The sequence below is a fragment of the Sander vitreus genome, chromosome 2 (genome assembly GCF_031162955.1).
Source record: "Sander vitreus isolate 19-12246 chromosome 2, sanVit1, whole genome shotgun sequence".
In the NCBI taxonomy this organism is placed as follows: Eukaryota; Metazoa; Chordata; class Actinopteri; order Perciformes; family Percidae; genus Sander; species Sander vitreus.
In genome coordinates this window covers 20132800-20149739 of record NC_135856.1, presented here as the reverse complement: position 1 = coordinate 20149739, position 16940 = coordinate 20132800, and the positions used below count along the sequence as shown (strand labels likewise).

Here is a 16940-nt window from a genome sequence, read left to right as displayed (position 1 = left end):
CACGATTTCTTTTTTTTAATATACCTTTTCTGTTTGCTCAGCACTGCCCGAAACTGGGAAATTGCACTGTTTCACTGTGGAATAATTACGTCTGGCATGACCAGATCTTTATAAATATTTTAAATAACACAAAACAACCAAATGGTGGTAGGTAATACATCTGATTTCATATACTGCTTTATTAAAAAAATATTTTTTTCAGGGCTCTGCCTCTCACCTAAGACCATTGTCGACGCATATGCAGGACGCAAAAAATTACTGTTGCACTAGTCTGGACGTCTTTCCGTGCCAACGTTGCAATAAAGGTTGCCTAAATGCCATGTAGCCTATATAAATTTGCTGTCAGCTTACTAATTGATTGCGCATTTTGCGTAGATTTGGACTTTGTTTAAACGGCGGAGTGACTCTGTTTGTGGATCTACTGTTCACTGTGGATTACTTTTTTTCCATGTCATTGGATTACGGCAAAATACGGATCTTTTTTCTCAACGTGTCTTAACGTTTTATGGTGAGTTTGGAGAGGCATCTCAACAGACTGGAGGTCCAACACTGAGTGTTCACTGTTACATTTTAGTTGAATTTAAGTGTCGGGGCAGTTTGCCACCGTCTGTCTATTGTGTTCCAAGACAGCCGTGCCACGATTGGATTTCATAAGGGCGGATTGTTAAATTGTTACAATGTAATTTAAAATCTGCTTTAAAAATAAACTTATATGTTTATTTAGCATGTTTGTTTTGTCCATTTGTGCTCGTGCTGTGTTCCCCAAGTGGTAGGCCAGGTCTCAGCTGCTACAATGAGTTTTTTTTGTTGCCCCACCTGGCTCGAATGTCAAACTCTGCCTATGTTCCTGATATGAACAAAAGGTGACGCTAAAGTCTCCTTCAGCGTCATATAACACGCTTTATCTAAATGCGCTTGGTTGGGACTATTGGTGTCCCTTTTGACGCAGTTATGTTAAGGAAAAGCTTGTGGGTGGGCTTACGTTTCCGTGACACGCGGGAAGAACGGCACGGTTGGGTTTAGGAAAAGCTCGTCGGTGGGCTTACGTTTCCGTGACATGCAGGAATAACGGGACAGTTGGAATTTCGGCCTTACATACTACTTGCTACCGTAGTCGCTCTTGGTGTTATGTCATCGTCAAACCCCGTGTAGCTGCTGCTCTCCCCGGTACGTTCTACAAACACACTGAAGGGCGCTGACAGCCACTGTCCAAACGTCCATATTTTACGAGTTCGGAGTGAGAACAGGTTGAAGGAGAACATGCAAAGTGCACAAGGCCCCATGGAAAAAGTGTGTATGTCAGGTGATATAGTTATTACCCGATAGCCACCTTTATTTTATCAGAGACAGTTGGATAATATTAGGTTTCCTCAAAGGCATCGCAAACAATAATGATATGTCTGAAATATATTAGAGATTTGATGTCAATTCAGAAGTGGGAAACCTATTAAAATTACAATCTTGAAAGGGTATTTTCAAGATTTGCTGTTTTTTTCTATTTTTAAAAGTTTCTTTCAACTCACAAGTGTGACATGTTTAATGGCTGCAACGCTATACTGGAAATAGTTTGAGATTTCTATGTTGAAAAACAAAAAAGTTATTGAAGATTAAAATAATGGTGTTGCAATTTTAGGATGGTCCCTACCTACGTCTATAGTGACGAGCACATTGGACAGATATTCCGTTATTTGTACTCTGAACTGCATGTCATTTTTGGTGATTTGGAGTTAACTAAAACTGTGAAATGTCTGCCTAAATAAGCTCTCCACCCTGAAACTGGGGGACACAGACTTATTAAAGCGACGAATGTCAAACATTAAACTAACTTCACCCCAATTGTCGTCTTTCACTTTCCATTTTAGCTTTTAGTTGTGCTTCGTTTAATTTCCTTTTTTCTGTGATGGCCCTACCCCAGTATCAACCATAACTAAGCTACAACAGATAACTTCTTAAATAAAATTAAAATACAATTAGGCCTATATATAAGATATCTCCTGCTACCTTTTACCTGGCTGTATCCTCACTAACACAGGCTTTTCCGGTGTTACACCGAAATCTGTGACCCATCAGAATGTGTGACTGTAGAGCCGGTCTGCCTGCTGTAAATCATTTTGTGACTTTGCGGGAAATATACAAAGGCGTTAACAAAAACTATATAAAAATAGCGTTCTTTTCACTGTTAGTCTCGTTTGCTGTTACAGGTAATTTATGATCGTCAGATGGAAAATCAAACAGTTTCAGAAACATTCAAAAGTTATTTGTAGCTACTTGAAATGTAACCTCTTTTTTTTGTTTTTAAGTAGGCTATGAGTGCAGGCTCACACAGTCTGTTTGGTTTGCAGCCACAACGTCCTGGGTAAATATTAACCTACACTTTCTTTGTCTATCTAACTAAGATGATTTTATAACATGATGGCTCATTTTGTCCCTTTGCTACCATCTTCTGGACGAAAGGGAAAATTAGCAGCCTGTCCTTTGATTTTCTAAATTAACACATTGCTGCACAATAATATATATATATATATATATATATATATATATATATATATATATATATATATATACATATATATATATAAAAGAGTCCTTTTGCTTTGTCTGTGTGACAGCGGTCCCTGGACAAGTCAGTCACCATGTAGTGCTGCTGCTGGAGGAGCCTGTGGTGATTAGAGTGTACTGTAATAACTGTTATGCATTATATTAAAAGCACAGATAAGATAGAAGATAGGACCTCAAAACACACGGGACTCAACCACTAATCCTGTAAGTTTGACAACCCAAGCTATTAGCTTTTAATGTTTTTGTGTGCTTTATTTATTTACCTCTTATTCTCATGCACATAACTACTAAGTTGGGACATTTGAGAATTTTGATCCTCTCCAAAGTAACAACATAAAGTTTTTGTTGCCTGGAATAACAGCTTTCTTGTGGGTCTTGCTTTTATTTGAGAATTCACAGGCTGGATCTAAAGACAAGGTTACTGGTTACACAGTATGATCAGTAGCCAAGATGGAGGCCAGAGGCCGATGACATTACCGTGTGCTGCTTTCTCAGGTATCTACACATGTCATACTGTCGTTGCATGTATCCACTTGGCAGGATTACATCCAGGGCAGAAAAACATTTTCTGTAACTGACTGAACGTCTGTCACTGTTGGAGGAACCTGTATTCTCAGAACTGGTCTTTCCTTTAATTTCTCAGAACTGTTTATGGTTTATGAACCAGCACCTCCATCTAGTGTCTGTAACAGTGCACTGCATGTAGGAGACAAAGCTGTAAGGACTAGATTTCTGGCCATTATTTCCAACGAATGTTCCAGTAACATAAATCCTGAACACTACAATGTTTAACAGAGAGAATCATTTTATTTTTTTGGCATTGAAATAAATAACCACAGGACAAAACATAGAGCTTTACATTTTTATAAGACTTATAAAAAAGAAAAAACATAACACAATAACCAAGGCATGTCATACATTGTGTTTTTTCTTTGTTTCTCTGAGGAGTATTTACAAACAGGCTTATTTACAGATAGCAATAACTCAGAAATGGAAAAAGCTACATATGGCCTAGAACAAACAACCAGTTAGCATAATGATAATACATTTGTTATGTACAATGTAACTGGCAAGGCTAGAGCAAGAAAGAACAAATATTCTGCAAAAGGTTTAAATAACTTCAAGTATCTGTCTTGAGGTTTCATGGAGGTTTTAGTCTGATGGACGCAGATTTTCAGCAACACGAAGAGAAAGCAAAAACATGGTTGAGCTGCGTGTAGTGTGGCTGGAAAAGGACCGAAGGAGCTCTAGCCATTTGAAAAGACAAACGTGACAAACGTGGCGACAGAACGATCACTTCTCTGATAAATGCCCACTCTTTAAGAAACTTTAACACAACCAAGGGAAATCTCCTCTCCACATATAAAGTGATATCCAGCTTATTGGCCTATAGCACCTTTTCTACTCCTTACAATAACAAATGTGCAACAGGCAGAAAAACAACAACAATAACAACAACAAACAACAGCAAATGGGAACAGGAGGAACAATTGTAGATGTTGACATATTGAATACGGTTTCCGAACAGTTTTCGTGTTTCTGGACTTTGTGGTTTGAACTGAACATCTTAGGTATCTGAAAGTAACTTCACAACATTCTGAGGCCATTTAATTATCTCTCTCATGAAACCCACACTCTGGAGTTTGTCAGAATATCATCTCCATACATCGCAATCTTGTATTCCACTCAAAATAAAAAGAAAAAGAAAACTTCATAAGAACTGCAAAAGTCATTAATCACTTAGTACCTTACATGTAAATGATGGTCCAGATATAATGAAACCATTGTCAGAATTGCACAGTCAGCTGTATGAAAAGGAGAACTAGCTTGGATGAGGAAAGATCTGGTTATCCTTCTAGGTTTGTAGTAGTTAGGCCTACTCTAATTATAAAGCAGCTATTAAGAAAAGTGTGGCCCAAGCATAGGCCATTTGTCCTATTAACGTCTCCAAGTGCATAAAACACTAATGCTACTTCACGACGTTCATATAACAACACTGTAGGGCAAGACTGCCTCCCTTGTTTACATTTCAGTTTAGTGTATCTGATTTGAAAGGAGAGAAAAAAAAATGTCCATATACAACACAACACAGGCTGTCTGCCACCAGTGTAATGGTCTCTGTAGTCCCCCAAGGCAAGTCTCAAACAGCACCCGTCCAAGTGCACTCCCTTTGACAAACCCTCAAACCAGGAACACCATGAAGAGTGTCATGTTTTAAGACCTTAAAGTAGAGCAGCAAAAACATTAATTCAGATTTCTGTTCTTGTATGGCTCGAAATAAAAATGCCATCAGGTGTCAAATTGGAAGCAATGTCAAAAACAAACCCAGCTACCAGAAGAGTGAAATTTAGGACCGTCCTCTCAGCAGGCAGCGCGGGATCATTTGAGAATCTGCTCTGACTAGCTGCACCATGCCAGACATCCCCCCCCCCCTCTTCGAGCCCCTTCCTTCAGCAGACAGTGAGGGGCAGGGGATCACTTTCACGCCGCTGGTTTTTCTTCAGCAGCTGAATGCGATTGTGGCAGTAGAACTTGATGGCTCGCCAGTCGCGGTGGTTGCTGACCAGCAGGGGGCACTGCTGCAGGCAGCGCTCACAGTCCGCCTTTGCGGGGACTCGAAGCTCAGTGATGTTTTGGGTCAAGTGCTCCTCGACTGCTGCACGCTCCGCCTCTGACCAGGGACGCTTCAGGACGCCTCGCTTTCCTACAAGACAGGAGAGATGAATGGAGATGTTGAGTTTTCAACAGCTTCTCTCATTAGTGTAGTGAAACCTCCAATAGACCCAATAGATAGTCACAAGTTTAAACTCAGAAAATGTTCCATACATGCTTCATGGTTTTAGTTGGCACTCAGCCCTCAAGTCAGAAAGCTGACAATTTTTTTCAAACGTTGTCATTTAAATGACACAGTTACAAGACGTTATAAGTGATTGATGAAGATCTAGGCCATTTTCAATCAACTACAAAGACTTTTAGTCAATTAATCGATCTGTTAATCTACAGAAAATGAATTGATTAATAATTTTCATTTGTAACATTCTTTGTCATGTCATGTTATCTTGTTCCCATCTTCTATGTTAGTAAACTGAACTTTTTTGGGGGTTTTGTGCTGCTGGTTGGATCAAGAAAAGGACATTTGACTTTATTTTTCAGTATTCTCTAACAATGTATAGACTAATCAACTAATCGAAAAAGTAACCGGCAGATTTAAAATTGAAGTCAACGTATATCAAAGATGTCTTTATCTATTATTAATCATTTGTATCTTCCAGGATATCAAACTCATGGCAGTTACATTTGCATGTCAGTCATCACCCAACAGGTAGTGTGACGGAACAAGAACTTTGGAAATTCGGAACTTGTATACACTATTTTGTTTCTGTGTTCTCAGCAGTGTGCATTTCTTGTTATTTGACCAGTGAACTTTGCCTGCTGGGATAAACATGTCCCCCAGTACACTTTATGCTTCACCTTTGAATACTAACGGCCTGATAAAGCAAACTGCCCAATGTTGTGAATGTTGTTTCTCCTCTTTCTCCTTGGATGCACACACACATATACAAACTGTATTCTTACCTTTTTCCTTGCTTTATGTTTTATTTTTTATTTTTATTATAACTTATTATTATTCCATTTGTTTGTTTTTCATTGTCTCTATCTTGCTTCATTTTGTGCAGTTTTTTTGTTTTTATTTTACCTGCACACTTATTCATTTATCTTCCTCTGTTTTGTTAAATTGTGCAATTACATTTATACTTGAAACCCAAACAAACCTGATTTGGGCTGACCTGAGCCTCTCTTGCGGTTTGTGGGTGAAAGTGGAGCAGGTGGAGGGGGCTGCTGGGAGTTCTTGAGCTTCTTGGGTCGTCCCACCCGCCCGTTGTTCTTGCCCTTCCTGACATACAGCAGGGTAGGTGTTGGATTCGGAGCAGGAGCAGGGGGGGACGCCTCAGGCTTCTCCTTCACCTGCTCCCCTTCAGACTCTCCCTCTGAGTACGAGTCTGCAGAGTTTCCTGACATAACTGGAAAAAGGAGGCAAAAAAGTAGAGGAAAGAAAGAGCAGAACGCATTAGTCTAATCTGTTACTACTCTCCATGTCCAAACACCTCCTATTCTCAGACAAACAATACTTTTCCAGCCAAGGGATGTTTGACACCATAAAGAGAGGGATGATACAGCTCGTCTTGGACAACAGAGAAATACACCAGTCCCATTCATTCAGACATCTTACCATCCAGCTCCAGGCAGATGTGGTTCAGGCTCATTCCTCTGAACAGCACTCCATCTCTCTCTCCACAAAGCACCACTCTGCCCACTCTGCCCATCAGGCCTGGGTCTTGGCCAATTCCGGCACAGTTCTGTGTCACATGGTATTCCCTCTCCAGGAAGTGCTCCAGCCTCTCCACAGCACTACCTCCAGGCTGCCCGGGCTCCTCTCCTTCTCCCAGTAGCAGCAGCTGGGTAAGTATAGCTACCTGCCGGCGAACCCTGGTCTGGGTCAGGGCACGGGGATTGCGGGTACCGCTTGAGCGGGCCAGGCTACGGAGGAGGTCAGTACCACGCAGTGGTGTAGCGGGGGAGTGGTATGGCCTGGCGAAGACATACGGGTTTGTGGGGTCAACTCCCACATCCTGCCGTGTCTGCAGGAGGAGCTCCAGGCAGGGCTCGCAGTGAGGGGGGAGGATGAGGGGCTGGACTCGTCCACGTTTACCCTGGACCCCTACTCTAGGGAGGTGAGGAAGCACCAGGCGCTCAAAGGGGGACAGGGAGGCCTCCAGTGGAGTGAGCGCTGGAGGGGCACCAGGTGGGACCGGAACGGGGCACTGGGGAGTGATGCGAGCGCGATATTCGCTGATGGACAGCTTGGAGACCTCACACTCACGTCGTCGGTTGTACAGGATGAGGAGAGCCAGGCTGGAGTGGCAGAGAAGGCGCCAGGCCTCGGCTGATTGTAGCTGCCGAGACAGGGACAGGAAGGCAGAATGCTGCAGCCGACGGAGGTACAGCACCAGAGAGGACAAGGACGAGAGGAGGGGCAGCAAGTGGTGACGCCCCAAACCACTGAAAAAAGAGAGATGATGAGCAATTAGTTCATTTATTTATTCTAATAGTATTAGTTCCAATTAACATATGACAAGTTGATGGTAGTTTGTTACAGTATCCTACAATCTAACTGTATCCATTTCTTTATGTCCCCGCTATAATGTTACAACAGAGCCCAGCAGGTATAAGGGCTGAACTTTGAGAGGACTTGTGGGCGTAGTTGCAAAATGAGTTGTTTGTTTTAGGGCTGTGCAGTGCCTGTTTGGAACGGGCAGATTGCTTGGTTCCCATTGCTTGGTCTTTTGCGCATTTTAAAAATGTAACAGTCACTTGTTCCAGCATTTCATACTCAATAGTAAACTATCTTTGTTGGTTGGACAAAACAAAGATATTGTTTGGACAAAACATTTTTATATGATTTGATTGAATTGATTAATCTTTGCAGCCCTACTCCCAAATGTGCTCACAAGACCTCAAGTTACCTCAGCAAGTCCTTTTCCTTATCCTCTGTCCCACTTTCATCTTCCACCTCCATCACTCCATTCTCATTCTCATCCTCCTCTTCCTCTTCTTCCTCATCCTCCTCATCTTCCTCTTCTTTTGGTGGCTCCATCTCTTTGGCCAACCTGCTGCTGAATTGCTGAGGGCACACCACCTCAACATCCTCCTCCTCTTTGGGCATCTTTACCTCCACGACCTCCACATCGTCTTCATCTTCGTTCTCCTCGCCCTCTCCCTCCTCCTCCTGTCTTTCTGTCTTTAGCTTCATTGCTGCCATCCTGGACTGTGTCACAACCACAGGGGGCGGGCTTCTCTTTAGGACAGACACCGGCATTGCGTTCTGTCCTCGTGGAGGAGTCAGCACAGGTGGGCTGGAGTTTTTTCCAGAGGAGGCAGGGGATTGGTTAGCTGCTGTGAGAGTGGGCGGAGGCATGGAGAGGTCCTGGATGCCAATCTGTGGAATATCTGAACTGCGGCTCTGTCCTGCCGTTTGTGATGACTTTGAGTGCTGCGGCGTGTGTGTGTGAGCTGTGGTAGGTTTTGTGTTCTGTGCATGCAGACGGGGCATCTGTGTGTAGCGCTCCACCAGGGCCGAGCACACTTCTGGTTGGTGGGCATGGTGCTTATCCAAGTGGCGACCCAGGGAGCGGAAGTGGCGTCCGCAGTGCTCACAGGTTTGGCGCATGGCGTCTATGGACACTCCTCCTTTGGGCACCTTTATGTTGGCATTGCCTTTGGTGTTGGAACCCAGCGGAGCCGGAGCTTTGAACACCGGCTTAGCTGGAGAGGAGGAGGACGAGCAGGGAGGGGAGGACGAGCAGGGAGGGGAGGACTGTGCTGGAGGGTGGGATGAAGGAAGCGCTCGGTTGTAATGAGGAATGCTGGTGGGGGAGACCGGCAGCGTCCGTCCAGGTGGGGTCCGATGGGGGGTCTTTTTCTTTGATGGAGTGCTACGCCGTTTCTTGCGCCGGCGTTGTGCCCGCCCGCGGGGGCTAGCGTTGTCTTCATCTCCAGCATCTGAGTCACTGGCGTCAGACTGGGAGATGGGGGAGGAGGAGGGGGAGAGGGACCAAGAGGGGGTGACGTACTCCTGCTGCTGCTGGGCTGTCACAGAGAGAGGCTCATCCTCCTGAAAATGACAGACAGTGACAGGGTGGGGGGGGGAAAAAAAGAACATGTCACCTGTTGTCGAGAGAAGTTTTTCGCTTTTTAAAAACTTTTTCAAACCTGCATTTCCTTCCCTTGTTTTCTTGCATTCAATGTTTATTTTAGCAAAGCATTTATAACAAGTACATAAATAAGTATTGTAAGACTTTAAGGCTCAATATCTGGGGAGAAAATGACCGGAGGCGGACACACAGCAGACAGCACAATGACATTAAGCAGCAGGTTACGTTACTTATGCTGTTTTACTTTAAAAGAGTTAAACTTGATGATGTATAGTATCATTAATACACATAATAAAACAATTATCCAGAGCAGGGGGAGGAAGACTTGATGATAAGGATTATGTTTGAGTCCAACATCACATCAGTGTTGTCCTGCATGCACAGCAGTGCATCACAACTGCATCTACATTTGCTCACTAATATTCTGGTTGTATTTTACAGAGTTGTACAATACAATAATAGTTTTTTTTTTTTTTACTACATAGATGTTAGGCAACAACACTTCCAAAGTGTTCCACAACCTCTTTAATACCACTGTTTTTGACAGTGCGACAATCACAGATTTTAGATTCTAGTGACGATCACAAAGTTTCCAAAGAAACTAATATTTTATAATATTGGGGATATTGTCGGAATACATTAGATTTCTGGGGGAGCAGAAACAACAACAATGACATTATTATTACCTTTTTTAAGTTAATATGGTGAACTAGTTAGCAAACAGTTGCCTGTTTATACATCCAGCAGGTACAAAGCAACAAAATATTCATTTGGAGTCATGTTTCTAGCCACCTGGTGAATGCCTAGATTGTATAGTTGTAACTTCTTAAAATAATAAAATTGATATGTTGTCAGTTTAAGGGAAAACGGGGTGTTTTTCCTGTACCTTTTTGATATTGTTGTTATTCTCGGTGTCAGAGTTACACTCGTGTTGCGCTGGAGACACAGTACCACGAAAACCCTGTGGGACACAAAGCAGTTAGAATAGAACAGCCAGCACACGGCTCATTAATGTTTGCCATCACAATCAGCCTCAGCTGTCACTCAGAGAGGAGAACAGCCCTCCACAGTTGGTCATAAGCACAGAGGTTGATTAGGACTCCAAATCTCCCACTAACAAGCCAAACAGAAAGAAGTGAAAAGACTCACACTGTCAACTTCTCATGAGCAATACACATCAGGCTGCAATACTACGTACGGAACAAATCAATCAGCCAATAATAGAGACCTTTAAAAACAAAAAAAGAAGCTTTTTTGAACTTTATCTCAGCCAAATATGGCTTTGAAGGAACTGTGAGAAACCGTGGCCCCACTTACCTCTGTTGTGAATTTCTCAATTTTGTCAATTTAATTTCCTTAAATGGATTCTGGTATAATTATTTAGTTGAGTAAATTGATCCAATCTAATGAGATCCATTAAAGGAACAGATGTCATGTGATAACCATGGTTACTGTTGCTAAAGCACTACAGGTAGGGAGAGAACTGGAGCTCAACCATCACCATGGTAACCCCATGCCTTGTGCCCGTGTGTGTGTGCCCGTGTGTGTGTGTGTGTGTGTGTGTGTGTGTGTGTGTGCCCGTGTGTGTGTGTGTGTGTGTGTGTGTGTGTGTGTGTGTGTGTGTGTGCGTGTACCAAGTAGTCAAGGACGGACAGATGAAGAAAAAGGAAGAGTCAGATAATTATCTGCTGACGTGGCAGGTTTTGGATTAGAAATTTAAAAAGTTTAGATTTAATCTCATAATAATAGTATAACATAATAATATATAATAATAGAATACCAAGGAGAGAAAAGCAAGGGGGGGGGGGTTAAATAAGGGGATTAATGGCCTCAAAGGTGGTCACAAGTGTAATACCAGAAGCATATGCGTGTGTGTGTGTGTGTGTAGTGTATGAATATGTCTTCAAAAAAGATACTGACCAAGTTCTCTCCCCACTCTGTCAGGCTGTAGTCCACAGTGATCTCCTCCCCCTTGGTAATGTCTCGGATGGCGATAACAACCAGCCGCACCTGGCTGCCACAGTGGACCTCACGGATGCGGCAGTTAGGGGAGGGGGGGAATGAGCTGGCTGTTGGGGCCGGAGCAGAGGCCGTCGGGGCAGCCGGAGCTGTGGACGCAGGGGTCAGAGACGGGGCCTGAGCTGAAGTCGTCGTGGCTGGGGCAGGAGCAGGGACTGGTGTTGGGGTTTGGCAGGAAGCGGCAGGAGCTAGAGCTGGGGTAGAGGCTGAGCAGGAGCTGGTCTTAGAGCCGGTGGAGACTTTGTCACGAGCCTGCACTGATGGACCACTGGGAAGTGAAGGAGGTGGGGGGTTGAAAGTTAAATGTACTACCGTCATCAGACAATATATGCCGTTGGTCTATTTCTATTCTGTTCTAATGCTCTTTTCTTTGTTATTTAGTTGAACTGGAAAGACATGCTGTGTATCTGTTATGCTTTTTTTTTAATTATTTAAACAATTAGTTGATTGACAGAAAATGAATCAACAATATCTTTCACAATTGATTAATTGTTTGTACTTTATTAAAGTTAGCTGATTTTCTGTTTTATTTCATTATAGATCAAAATTTTTTGGTATTTGTGTACATTGGGTTCTTGAAAAGTTTAATTTCCCCCCCCACAAATTAACTAAACGAGTAATCAGTTATTCAAAAAAACTAAAAATAATTGTTAGTCGCAGCCCTATTATTTTTCTGTTTTGTCATATTCTAATGTATCTGGGGTCTAACAGTACAAGGGTCATATCTCAGATGAAGGGTTAAAGGTTGATACTGGTTCAAAGATCCAGCTTTGCTCTAGCGTCTCTTCCATGATTTGGCCGTGTGTCACAAATTGCTGTAATAAGGGTTTGTCAATCAAGGTTTATGAGCAGGAATTATAATTATGATGTCTTTTATTTATTGCTGTAGGGATCCACTGCAGCTGAATAAGTGTAAAGCAAACAGTAAGAATCTACACATGACAGTGCTTCAGGGCAGTGATTCTTAATCCTAGTCCTCAGAGTGCTGCAGATTTTCTATCCTACTGGCTAGTGAACTGCATTCTTCTAACATCTCAGGTATAAAGCAGCGCGAGTATGTGGCTAAAATAAAAACCTACAGGGTTGGCGAGTCCTGAGGACCGGATTCAGAAGTGCTGCTCTCAGACAAAGTTGTCCTCGAGTGCTGAGTTAGGATCAGCAGCCATTCAGTCTTTTCTAAATCTAAGAGCAAGAAGTCGCCCTTCAGACAGACCTTCAGGAACTATTTAACCATTGTTTAGCCTGCATACACATTGATATCTTTACAAAATGTTGAACATAAAATGTGAACAGCAAAAGTACACTCACCAGTTGTGAGGAGCAGGGTCTGTGTTGAAGAAAGGCCCGTCCAGCATGGGCCGTTTATTCTCTACTGCTTCTCTACGATCACCTGAGAGCACAGCAACAGTCAGTATAAAAGGATTACATACAAGTATGCAGGGACACACACACAGGTCATCACCTCATCTACTCGAGCACACACACACACACACACACACACACACACACACACACACACACAAACAGGTGCACATCGCAGCACATACGTAGGCAAGCACACACACATACACACAAAAGTAGGTCACACTCACTTGCACACGCTCCACCCCCATACCAATCACATAGACAGATGTGCGTGCGCACACACACCCACCCACACATTGCGTCTCACTATCTTTGTGGGGACCCGTCATTGACATAATGCATTCCCTAGCCCCTTACGCTAACCTTAACCATCACAACTAAATGCCTAACCTTAACCCTTACCCTAACCATAACCTAATTCTAACCCTAATCCTAAAACCAAGTCTTAACCCTCAAACAGCCCTTTAAAGTTGTGGGGTCCAGCATTTTGACCCCACAAAGCTGTCCGGGCCCCACAAGTATACTGTATTCCCGGTTTTTGGACCCCACGAATATAGTTAAACAAGAACACACACACACACACACACACACACACACACACACACAGAATATGGCATGCAAATATAATACACACAAACACACACCTGGGCTGAAGCTGTGTTCAGGCATGCTCTCTTCCTCAGTGTGTGTAACAAAGACTTTCACGGGTGTCCCTTTCCTTTTCCTTCCACAGCCGCGCCTGCAGAGAATACACACACAGACACACACAATTATTTAATTATTCGACCTACTGGCCAAACTTCAAACTAGGGCTGTGCAATTAATCGAATTTTGATCGCAAATTTGATTTTGGCTCCTAACGATTACAAAAACAATGTAACCGAGAAAACGATTATTTTGCATTATACATTTTGCAAATAAACTCTTATTTTGTCTTGTGTTCTGAAGGGGAATTTAAAAAGTTAGGGAAAAGTATTAAGGGAAATTTCACAGTTTTTTCAACAGTTTTCACTGTTGATTTGTTTAACTGTTTTTAAAGTTCAACAACATCAATAACAGCAACATCTGTTAAAAAGGCAATGAGTTATCGTGTTAAATAATCTTGATTTCAATATTGACCAAAATAATTGTGATTATGATTTTCTCCATAATCGAGCAGCCCCAATACAGATTGTGTTTAGCCATCCCATGTAAGCAAACAAAATACCACAACAACACAGAAACAAAGACACAGCAATTAGGGCTGGGTATTGATTTTAAAAATTACAATACCAGTACCAATACTAGTACCCTGAAAGTGACACTGATAACTAGGGTACTTAATTCTACTTTTTTCTACCTTATTGATACCCATCATGTGAATGGAAGCATTCAGTTGTGTAAAAGCCACCACCACTCGTCCCCATCTAAATGATTTTTACACAAATACTTTTTTAAAAGTGTTCAAATGTGTTCGACCTCACCAGCCCACAGACTGTATGGGCTGTAGCTGCTGCAGTAGTGGGCCAATCACACGTCGGATTATTTTGAAGCACGCTTGCGGTGATTGTGTCATTCTAGATCTGGGCACAAAAAGGATCAGTTTCGATACTACTTGGTACTGGGTTATTTTGGTCGATATCTTAAAAGGGTATTAAGTATCGATGCTCAGCCCTACACAGCAACTGGACAATGATTATTTAAAATGCTTTTTACAGTGTATGACTGGAGATTGAAGTGTGAAATCTAGTGCATGGTTTTAGATTTAGATGATCTGCACTGATTGAACAGGAGAAAATGACTTCAGTCCGAGCCCAGCAAAAGAGATTCTCGGACATACTATTTTTTTTAAACTTTGCCATCGTTCCTCACCACACACCAGCTTAATGAAAAGGTACACTTGAATGTTTATACATGTCAATGAGAATTTTTAATTTAGAGGCTAAAAACACCCCCCCCGTAATTAGGTGCGACCTCTCTCGTTTTCAACTTATCCATGTTCATTTTACTGAGCTGTCAAATATTTGTATCTGAAGATTATTCTCAACAATTCAGTATCCGACAAAATATGGTCGCAATCTCCCCTTCTGTTCCTGAGTTATGGTGTTGAATAATGGCCAGAAAAGCATTTTTACAGAACATTATGATGTCACAGTGGAGTCGACCTTTGACCTTTCTGTTCTTCTCAAGAACAGAGACCTTTTGCCAAGCCGCCACTGTAAATAAGAATTTGTTCTTAGTGACTTGCCTACTTAAATAAAGGTTAAATAAAAAAAGAAAAAAAATGGATATAAAATATCATCACTTCATCACTGTATTCTATTAGACATTTGTGTGTAATGTTGTCATAATTTGTGTAGGAATTCTTGAGTCATGGCCAAAAACACATTTTGTGAGGTCACAGGGACCTTGACCTTTGACCACTGAAATGTAATTAGTAAATCCTCGAGTCTCAGTAGACATTTGTGCCAAATGTGAATACATTCCCTCAAGACGTTCCAGAGATATCGTGTTAACAAAAATGGGACGGACGGACGTACGGACAACCCCGAAAACACGATGCCTTCGCCGGCGTGGAGGCATAATAAAGCAACCTCACACAAACTGTATGAAAAAAATAAAAAATAAAACAGCCACCATCATTTAATGGGGCTGGATATGATTTTATTTTTAGTAGTGCTGATAAGATAAGTGAGTTTCAGCACCAAAACAATACCTTTTTTAAATCCTTACCTAGAGGAATATAAACACATCCCTTTCTACAAACCAAATTTCTCAAATGTTAAAGTATTATCGAACAGCCATTCGAGAACTTTGCAGTCTTTTTTTTAATTGCAGTCTGAAATTGGTAGAGTTGTGATTTAAATCAGAAGCCCTCTGATCAAAGAATAAGTAAAGAAGAACACAAAACACACAAGACATTTAATGCCAATGTTCGGTAAATCTCAACAACCGGAGAATTGGAAAATGAACTGATCAGCCTGTTTCTTTAAATTAAAACATTTCTTTCATTTAGTGTGGGTTGTGTGTAAATAAATCCCACTGGTCAAATTGACTTTTAATTTGACAGTTTGTAATGCGTCATGGTTGAAAATAACATCCAATTAAAAGGACAAAAAAGTAAAAAAGACTTTGACACACACTATCAACTTTTCAAAAATGAACTCTTTTTTAAGACAAATCAACATACTGAATCCAGCTTGATGTGATGATTATGTAAACAGTAACTTCTGAATAATGACCACACCGACTAGAGTAAGATTCTGTGATGTAGTTAGTGTTTATAGTTGAGTGCTCTGACCCCTGGATCACCACAAAGGAGTGTGCCATTACCCCAGAGAGCTCAAACGCAGCCACCTGTGTGAGCCCAGAATGGCCACGCGAGATTATCTTCTTCAGACTAAATCCATGCCAAAACCGCCACGCTCAGAAGAGCCAAACTGACATTGGAGGCTTTTAAAACTAGGCCAAAGAAAGATCGTGCTTTGGATTTTGAGGTGTTCATTACTCTGTGTGTGTGTGTGTGTGTGTGTGTGTGTATATGTATATGTGTGTGTGTGTATATGTGTGTGTGTGTGTGTGTGTGTGTGTATATATATATATATATATATATATATATATATATATATGTGTGTGTGTGTGTGTGTGTGTTTACACGCAGACAAAAAAAAAAAGAGAGAAAAAAAAATAACAGAGGAGAGGAAGAAAGGCAAGAAGAAACACGGGATATGAAAGAAAAAAAAGTGAAGCAGCCATAAACAGACAGGAGAAATAAAGGAAAAGGGAGCAAAAGGAAAAAAAAGACAGACAGAAAGAGAACAGAGAGAGGAAGAGAAGAAATCAACCACAGCCACTGTCTTTGTATTGATCCACTCCACTCTCATCTGGACTCGTGATACTTTGCGCGCATGTCTGTCTGTGTGTGTTTAAGTTTAAGTGAGTGCACAAGAAGAGTGTGCGGCTGCATTTGTGCTGACATATGTAGAGATTTTTTTCCCCCTTCCTTTTCCTCCGCACAAACCACACAAATCTTGGCTTCGAAAATATAATCAAAAAATCAAACATGATAATATCAAGAAATTATGAGAACACTTAAGCATTTTAATTACACAATCAAGCGTTAGAAAATCTGTTTTTGAAACACATCACGCTGTTACTGACAACGCAAAAAGGACGCAGACCAAAATCACAAAAAAATAAGAATTTTAGTGCTGTGTAACATGAGTTACTGTATTGCTCCAATGGATGTTACAACTTCCTCAATTAACTGAAGGGTTTCCTCCATACTACTGCGCTAAATTGTGG

General features: G+C 41.7%; 1 protein-coding gene across 4 annotated transcripts in view; it reads right to left on the bottom strand.

The window, feature by feature from the left end:
- Positions 1-3407: 3407 nt before the first annotated feature.
- Positions 3408-16940, bottom strand: part of LOC144524339 (uncharacterized) — an 18900-nt gene continuing 5367 nt past the window's right edge. For 2 of the 4 annotated variants that reach the window (XM_078260517.1, XM_078260536.1), the window contains exons 2-9: positions 13301-13395; positions 12600-12681; positions 11193-11559; positions 10159-10233; positions 8085-9232; positions 6791-7620; positions 6333-6581; positions 3408-5263 (exon numbers count right to left, since the gene is read on the bottom strand). In XM_078260517.1, the coding sequence (XP_078116643.1) occupies positions 5010-5263; positions 6333-6581; positions 6791-7620; positions 8085-9232; positions 10159-10233; positions 11193-11559; positions 12600-12681; positions 13301-13395 (3100 nt within the window). In that variant the 3' untranslated portion in view covers positions 3408-5009. The remainder of the gene's footprint in view (positions 5264-6332; positions 6582-6790; positions 7621-8084; positions 9233-10158; positions 10234-11192; positions 11560-12599; positions 12682-13300; positions 13396-16940) is intronic. The other 2 variants (XR_013502599.1, XM_078260528.1) reach the window with 2 other exon arrangements.